The 8,712-nt window shown below is 39.3% G+C and overlaps 1 protein-coding gene across 1 annotated transcript; it reads left to right on the top strand.

Annotated features, from left to right (window-relative positions):
- Positions 1 to 378: 378 nt before the first annotated feature.
- On the top strand, positions 379 to 7,679 carry LOC115115871 (gastrula zinc finger protein XlCGF57.1-like). Its single transcript, XM_029644352.2, has 2 exons — positions 379 to 933; positions 5,768 to 7,679. The coding sequence occupies exons 1-2, from the start codon at positions 606 to 608 to the stop codon at positions 6,976 to 6,978; spliced, it is 1,539 nt and encodes a 512-aa protein (XP_029500212.2). The 5' UTR covers positions 379 to 605; the 3' UTR covers positions 6,979 to 7,679.
- The last annotated feature ends 1,033 nt before the right edge of the window (positions 7,680 to 8,712 follow it).

Genomic DNA, 8,712 nt, shown 5'->3' with positions numbered 1-8,712 from the left:
TGATGTAATGTCAACGTTATACTTTTCTATCCCAGGACCATTCAATTTTCAACTCACCCAAAGTAATTCTCCATAAATCTGCTGTGGATTACCCAGAATCTCGAAATAAATTAATACATATGTTATAATTCAAAAACATATCTGTTTGTGCTTATAGGGAACCAGATATTCAATTCAACTAAGTTACTATGTCTTTAACTACACTGTGTTGTTACACTGGTGAGTAAAAACTCAGGCGTCCTGCACCTTAACTTGTTGTCTGAAAACAAAATACAATTTTTACTCAACTGCGTTACCCACTCCAGTCAGCTGAGGGCGGTCTGGGAATTTAAGGTTATGCTGTTGGTGTGACGTATATTCTAGTGGACGGAACGCTTCTTTCAGCAGCAACAACAGTTAGTCAGCCACCTCGGTAGCCTGCTAGACAAAACAGCCGAACCAATAAAGCTCTTTAGACTCTTTCGTGTATATTAGCTACTGTGTTTTAAACACACTTCTGTCGTCTACTTAGTTATCCGATTTAATTACATATTTACATTGTTGTTATTATTCAGCTAGCGGGCTGGTTAAGTTAGCATTAGCCTAGCTAGCTAACATCCCCGACCATGCGGTCACTAAGCTTCTCTCCTTCTAAAGAGGAGGAAGATATCACAGTAAAACAAGAAGTAGAGGGTGAGGCCGTTACTGTGAAAGAAGAGGAAGACGAGTTCAGTGTGAAAGAGGAGGAGGATGTTACAGTAAAAGGAGAGGAAGATGCAGTTTATGGCGTGAAAGAGGAAGAGGAGATGACTGTTACACCGAAAAATGAGGAAGAAGAGGAGGAAACTGGATATCTGGGCCCGGTTTCCCAAACGCGTCTTAAGGCATCCAATGGTTCTAACGATGAATTTAGCCATAAGATGGTTTTGAGAAACCGTTCCCTGATTAACACTAGTAAGTACTGTCTTAAAAACAGAGGCAAAAACTCTGCAGTTGTTGGACTGATGTTTGGTGTTAAAGTGGAAATCTGCAATTGCTACATCCATATTGTGACTTTTAAATTATTTATAGCCATTGATTCTTGAAGAATATAACACATGCCTCATGAGCTTAGTTCAACTGTTTTACACTGTATACACTGTATAGCCTCAACATGGTTAAAACTATAATGTTTATATTTTGGATGGTCAGTCCTTGCATCCGTCTGTCTGTAGTTACATTTCTCCAACCCCATAATCATCTTATTACCAAAACAGTGGCGGAATGACAGATTTGTTATTGTTTGAAGATTTGCAGATTGCTGGGTTGTGTGGGTTTTTTAAACGGCAACAAAATGACTGCCCAGAGACTTGGTTTGGTGAACAGCTGAGGGATAGTGGAAGGAGAAGTGTAACCACTCTCAAATTCAAAGAGAAAGCTATTGTAGCAACCGTAACCCAACACCTAGCGACCATGTCAAGAAGTTCAGAGATCTTGGCGTAACAGTTATAAGGTGTTGGCTTGACAGTCACTGGACCCAGGTTTGAGTTCAGCAAAGGGCAACCCCCTGAATTCACTACACTATGAATACAAGGACTGGTCACTATGAATACAAGGACTGGTCATCCATGATGTCATAATGATTGTTTTAACCAGGTTTCTAGGCTATATAGTATATTTTAGAATTCATCCATGCTGTCATAATGATAGTTTAACCAGGTTTCTAGGCTATATATTATATTCTAGAATTCATCCATGAGGTCATAGAGGTCGACCGATTATGATTTTTCAACACCGATACCGATTATTGGAGGACCAAAAAAGCCGATACCGATTAATCAGCCGATTCTTTTTTATTTTTTTATGTTGTAATAATGACACTTACAACAATACTAAATGAACACTTATTTTAACTTAATATAATACATCAATAAAATCTATTTAGCCTCAAATAAATTATGAAATATGTTCAATTTGGTTTAAATAGTGCAAAAACAAAGTGTTGGAGAAGAAGGTAAAAGTGCAACATGTGCTATGTAAGAAAGCTAACGTTTAAGTTCCTTGCTGAGAACATATGAAAGCTGGTGGTTCCTTTTAACATGAGTCTTCAATATTCCCCTGGTAAGAAGTTTTAGGTTGTAGTTATTATAGGAATTATATGACCAATTATATGATGCTACCCATCCCTTTAGCGGGATAATTGTCATCAACAACCGCTGAATTGCAGAGCGCCACATTCAAATAATATTACTAAAAATATTTATATTCATGAAATCACAAGCGCAATATTGCAAAACACATCTTAGCATTTTGTTAATCCACCTGTGGTGTCAGATTGAGAAAATATGCTTTACAGCGAAAGCAATCCAAGCGTTTGTGTAAGTTTATCGATCACTATACAAAACATTATGAACACCTAGCATCAAAGTAGCTTGGTCACGAAAATCATTAGAGCAATAAAATGAATCGCTTACCTTTGATGATCTTCGGATGTTTTCACTCACGAGACTCCCGGTTACGGAATAAATGTTCCTTTTGTTTCATAAAGAGTATTTTTATATCCAAAATACCTCCGTTTGTTTGGCGCGTTATGTTCAGAAATCCCCAGGCTCGAGCGGCCACGACAACGCAGATTAAAATTACAAATAGTATCCGTAATGTCCACAGAAACATGTCAAACGTTTTTTATAATCAATCCTCAGGTTGTTTTTAAAATATATGATTGATAATATATCAACCGGCACGGTCTTTTTCAGTAGCCGCGGGAGAGACGATGGCTGCCCAAGCTCTGTTGCGCAAGCAAAACTCATGCGAACACCTGACGCGATGTTATCTTTCTCGCTAATTTTTCAAAATAAAAGCCTGAAACTATGTCTAAAGACTGTTGACACCTTGAGGAAGACGTGGGAAAAGGAATCTGGTTGATATCTCTTTAAATGGAGCAAAGGCAGGCTATGGAACATGGAGCTTGCAGAATAGAAGCCACTACCTGGTTTGATTTACCTCAGGTTTTCGCCTGCAATATCAGTTCTGTTATACTCAGACAATATTTTGACATATATTCTAGCATCTGTGCCTGAAAAATAGCCCGTTTACTTTGGGAACATTATTTTTTGACAGAGTAGGATAGAAAACACTCTTAAAGTTTCCAAAACTGTCAAAATATTGTCTGTGAGTATAACAGAACTGATATTGCAGGCAAAAGCCTGAGGAAAATTCAATCAGGAAGTGCCTCTTATTTTGAAACCTCTGTTTTCCTATGCATGCATATCCTCCATTTTAAAGGGATATCAACCAGATTCTTTTTTTCTGTGGCTTCCCTAAGGTGTCAACAGTCTTTAGACATCGTTTCAGGCTTTTATTTAAAAAAAATAAGCGTGAAGGATCACATTGCGTAAGTGGATAGGTGGGGGCTCTGAGTGAGTTTGTGCTCAATTGAGTAAACCGGCCAGTGTTCCTCCCACTGTTATGGAAAAAGCTACACACTCGGTTGATATATTATCGAATATATATTTTTAAAATTACCTGAGGGATGATTATAAAAAACGCTTGACATGTTTCTGTGGACTTTATGAAGACTATTTGGAATTTCCGTCTGCGTTGTCGTGATCGCTCTTTCCTGTGGATTTCTGAACATAACGCGACAAACAAATGTCGGTATTTTGGGTATAAAAATCATCTTTATGGAACAAAAGGAACATTTGCTGTGTAACTGGGAGTCTCGTGAGTGAAAACATCCGAAGATCATCAAAGGTAAACGGTTAATATGATTGCTTTTCTGATTTTCGTGACTAAGCTTCCTGATGCTAAGTGTACATAATGCTATGCTAGGCTATCGCTAAACTTACACAAACACTTGGATTGCTTTCGCTGTAAAGCATAATTTCAAAATCTGAGACGACAGGGCGATTAACAAAAGGCTAAGCTGTGTTTCAAAATATTGCACTTGTGATTTCATGAATATGAATATTTTCTAGTAATATTATTTAGTAATATTATTTGACTGTTGCGCTATGCTATTCAGCGGTTGCTGACGAAAACTATCCCGGTACAGGGATGGGTAGCGTCAAGAAGTTTTAAGAACAAATGATTATTTACAATGACTGCCTAACCTGGACGACGCTGGGAAAATTGTGCGCCGCCCTATGGGACTCCCAATCACGGCCGGTTGTGATACAGCCTGGATTTGAACCAGGGTGTCTGTAGTGACACCTCGAGCACTGAGATGCAGTGTCCGCTGCGCCACTCGGGAGCCCCAGAATCATGTTCCAGTGCTGTCCCCAACTAATATAACTCTTGGTCAACCAGGAGTCATCTGTTCTTTCTACTAATCGCCCCATGTGTTTTTATAAAATCTATATGTACTGAACTTGTCTGATGCTTTAAGCATGCTGTTTGATTAAATAAATAAGACCCACAACCCTGGTTGGTAGTTGATCAAATACTTATGTCATGCAATAAAATGCAAATTAATTACTTAAAAATCATAGTTTTTAGTCTCTCGCAATTGAAGTGTACCTATGATAAAAAAATTACAGACCTCTACATGCTTTATAAGTAGGAAAACCTGCTAAATCGGCAGTGTGTCAAATACTTGTTCTCCCCACTGTATCTGCCTCACTAACTTTAAGCATCAGATCGCTGCAGCTTCTCATCTAGCCTACCTGGTTAAATAAAGGTGAAATATATATATTTTTTAAATCTTAGCTTTATTGACAATACTCAAATGGATACTGTCATTAACGCGGTTCTTCAATAATTACACATAATTCTTAATACTGTAGCTGTTTAGTTACAGTCACATGTTCAACTATCTTCAGCTGATCCAGGAAATAATTTTCTGAATGCCAGTCAAATGACAAATATCACGACATGCAACAACAACCAGAGTGCTTATTCATTCTTCACTCTGGTCAAGACAGTTATGCCGTGCTCCATGTTGGATCCAACATCCCTAACAAATTGATGTTTATAATGTTATTGTCTGCTTGATTTATAGTAGGGTCTCGTGTCCAAACAGACTAACAGAGATACTTAGCTCATAATGTGTAGAGAACTGTTCCTAGATGGATAGGCTGTTTTACAACACACAGAGCAGTTTTCCTATATTTGTTGTTAGGTGAAGTTATGAGTCCTACAGTAGGTCTATGTTATTGTTAGGTATAGTTATTGGTCCTACAGTAGATGTATGGTATAGTTAGGTGGAACAACTTAGGAAACAGTGTACAAACTCTCATTGTCAGGCTGATGAAAAAGCCAAGAAGCATTTTACTGGTTGGTGTTTTTTATGTACAAAGCGGTTGATTTGCGATGATGACACAAACATTATATTAAGCAGGACATTCAAAGGAGCCTTACAGTTATAATCCAAAGTAGTGTGAAATGCAGTCATTAGCAACCTGGAAATGGAGGTTACTCCCCTGAGTTTCCCCCATTCAGAATACATTGTGAAAAACTAAAATCTTTGCTCACCATTTTTGCTCCAGGCAGATATACTACATACAATTTTAGCAAACACAGAAAGGGGCCTATATTGGGGACCAAAAGTCGTCTGGCACACTGCTAAGAGTTTCAACAACATGAATAACTTATTTCTAGTCTACAATCTTAGATGTTAATACTAATGTGAAAACAAGACAAAATATGACTATTCTTGCTCATTTTAAGACAAATGTCAAATAATCATTACATTCATTACATACGTCAATTGTTGTACAACATCATGGCTACGCTGTTGGCATCACCTTTTACAGTGGAGTTCTGCTGTTGTGGGCCTTTAACCATCTGTATGACTTTGTTATTCTGACAGGAGAGAGACGTGACTATCGTGGACCCTCTGGGGAGCCTCAACAACCTGATGATGCTGACGAGGCAGAGAAGAGTCTCTCCAGATCAGAACTCCTCAAGAAACACCAGCAGAGACCCACGGGGAAGATAAATCACCGCTCTGACTATGGGAAGAGATTCACCTCATCAGCAGGCATTAAAATGCATCAGAGAATCCACACAGTAGAGAAACGTTATTGCTGTACTCAATGTGGGAAGAGTGTTGATACATCTAGCCATCTTATTGTACACCAAAGAACACACACAGGAGAGAAACCTTATAGCTGTGATCAATGTGGGAAGAGTTTTATTCAGCTAAGCAACCTGATATCACACCAGAGAATACACACGGGAGAGAAACCGTATAGCTGTGATGAATGTGGGAAGAGTTTTACTCACATAGGCACCCTGATATCACACCGGAGAATACACACAGGAGAGAAACCGTATAGCTGTGGTGAATGTGGGAAGAGTTTTGCTTTTTCGAATAATCTGACTCTTCACCAGAGAACACACACAGGAGAGAAACCTTATAGCTGTACTCAATGTGGGAAGAGTTATACTCATTCAACCAGCCTGATATCACACCAGAGAACACACACGGGAGAGAAACCGTATATCTGTGATCAATGTGGAAAGAGTTTTACTCAGCTAAGAAGCCTGGTAACACACCAGAGAACACACACAGGAGAGAGACCGTATAGCTGTGATGAATGTGGGAAGAGTTTTGCTAGTTCCCGCAATCTGACACTTCACCAGAGAACACACACAGGAGAGAAACCCTATAGCTGTACTCAATGTGGGAAGTTGTTTTTTACATCTAGCCTTCTGAAGACACACCAGAGAAGACACACAGGAGAGAAATCTTATAGCTGTACTGTATGTGGGAAGAGTTTTGTTCAATCTGGGGAACTGAAGATTCACCGGAGAACACACACAGGGGAGAAACCGTATAGCTGTACTCAATGTGGGAAGAGTTTTACTCAGCTAAATGGCCTGATATCACACCAGAGAACACACACAGGAGAGAAACCTTATAGCTGTGATCAATGTGGGAAGAGTTTTGTTCAGTCTAGCTCTCTGAAGATACACCAGAGAACACACACAGGAGAGAAACCTCATAGCTGTGATCAGTGTGACCAGAGATACTCTGAAAAAAGATCTCTGATCAAACATCAGAAAATACATACATGAAAGATTTGTTTCATGGTATCAATGAAATGATTTCACAATGTAGAATGTTTTAACATTGTAGTAGGAGTATTTTAATGATGTCACAATGTAGAACCCTAAACGTTTGCCCCCTGTTCTATTGATTTCAGCATGATGTGGATATTAGCCCCAGGGGGAAAATCCAGTTATGAAATGGAAGAGTATTATTTATGAGATTTAAGAAAAAGTGACGAACAAAAAGAGTCGTTACACTTACCACATTGGTGACCCACTTGAGTCAAAATGCAACACTTCAAAATGTGGCGAGCTGTTTTCTACAAATTGTCCTCTAACCAGTGATGTACACATTATTCCCAGATTCCGTGTGGTTTTTGAGCTGTTAGTTTTAACAGGGTGTGCAACCTCATCTCCCCCCTCTCAGCACAATTGTGGAATGTTTTAACATTGTAGAATTAGCATTTCAATAATGTCACAATGCAGAACCCTAAACCTTTGCCCCCTTATCATTTGATTTCAACATGATATGGATATTAGCTTCGGGGAAATCCAGGCTCTGAATTTGAAGAGTACTATTTATGTGATTTAACAAAAAGTGACTAACACAAAAAGAGCTGAGTTACACTTACCATGTTGGTGACCCACTTGAATCAAAATGCAACACTTCAAAATGTAGCTTGCTGTTTTCTACAAATTGTCCTCTATAATCAGTGATGTACACATTATTCCCAGATTCCGTGTGGTTTTTGAGCTGTTAGTTTTAACGGCGTGCAACCTCATCTCCCTCTTCTCGGCACAATTGATTTCAACATGATATTGATGAGTTATGACAAATAAGTGTTGCGTTCCTTTGTTTAGTGACCCCTTCATTTTAAATGCATCTCTCCAAAATGTAGCTGACTGTCTTCTGCAGGTTGTCCTCTAACCAGTGAGCTAAAAGATATCTCCCATTTCCATGTGTTTTTTTAGATGTTAGTTTCAACAGTCAAGTACAATCTGATCTCCCCCCTAATCGATATCAGTGATTTAATTGCTACTTGTCAAAACAACAATTTTTGGTGCTTGTGTCCATGGTGAGGACAACTTAGTTTCTGATTGTCTCAAGATTGGGCAGTCAAAAAGATTTATGTTTTGTATTTAGCCAGTGCGGTCCATGGATCACAAATTATTTTGACTTTCCGTATTAGAGATGAGTTATGTTCCAAGGGGACGGGAGTTCTAGAAGCAAGTGAGGAAGGGAAAAAATACACGTTTTTTCTTGTTTTTAATTGTTGCCTGCCAGTAGACACCATGTTAATATTGCATTGATTGGTGTCACCTCTTTAGTCAGTATGTGTTACACCTGTGCTGGCTTGTCCGTCTCATTAGTGGGAAGGTGTTTCACCTGAGCTGGTCCAGGTTCTATTTAAGAGTGTCTGGCCCAGTGCTCCAGTTTCTTGATAGATGTGGAGAGTCAACACCTTTTAGTTGCTCCACCTTTTTGGTTTGCTGTTTATTCCTGTTTTTGATTTGCTTCCTGTTTCTAAGTTTGAGGTGGTGGGACGGGTGCGCCATCGTCCGTGAGGAGATGGCGCAAAGTACATATGGACCGTCGGTTCCGGGGATTGGACTGGCCAACACGGTGCGCTTTTCTTGGCGGGGAAAAGAGATGGAGCCTTGGGGGAGAGAAACCTTCGGGAGGAACATCCTAATGGGGCACCTAAAATTGAAGGTTAAAGATGTTCTATGCCTTCAGGGGAACCCAATGGAGAAGGGGTT

The sequence above is a fragment of the Oncorhynchus nerka genome, linkage group LG21 (genome assembly GCF_034236695.1).
Source record: "Oncorhynchus nerka isolate Pitt River linkage group LG21, Oner_Uvic_2.0, whole genome shotgun sequence".
NCBI classification, from domain to species: Eukaryota; Metazoa; Chordata; class Actinopteri; order Salmoniformes; family Salmonidae; genus Oncorhynchus; species Oncorhynchus nerka.
Note: the sequence above shows the minus strand (reverse complement) of the source record. Positions and strands in the feature narration are given on the sequence as shown.

What these genes read in the sequence shown, in the direction of transcription:
- LOC115115871 (XM_029644352.2), top strand. Translation starts at nt 606, where the DNA reads ATGCGGTCACTAAGCTTCTCTCCTTCTAAAGAGGAGGAAGATATCACA. An exon ending in CCGTTCCCTGATTAACACTA is followed by an intron (nt 934 to 5,767) that starts GTAAGTACTGTC and finishes TTATTCTGACAG; the next exon opens with GAGAGAGACGTGACTATCGT.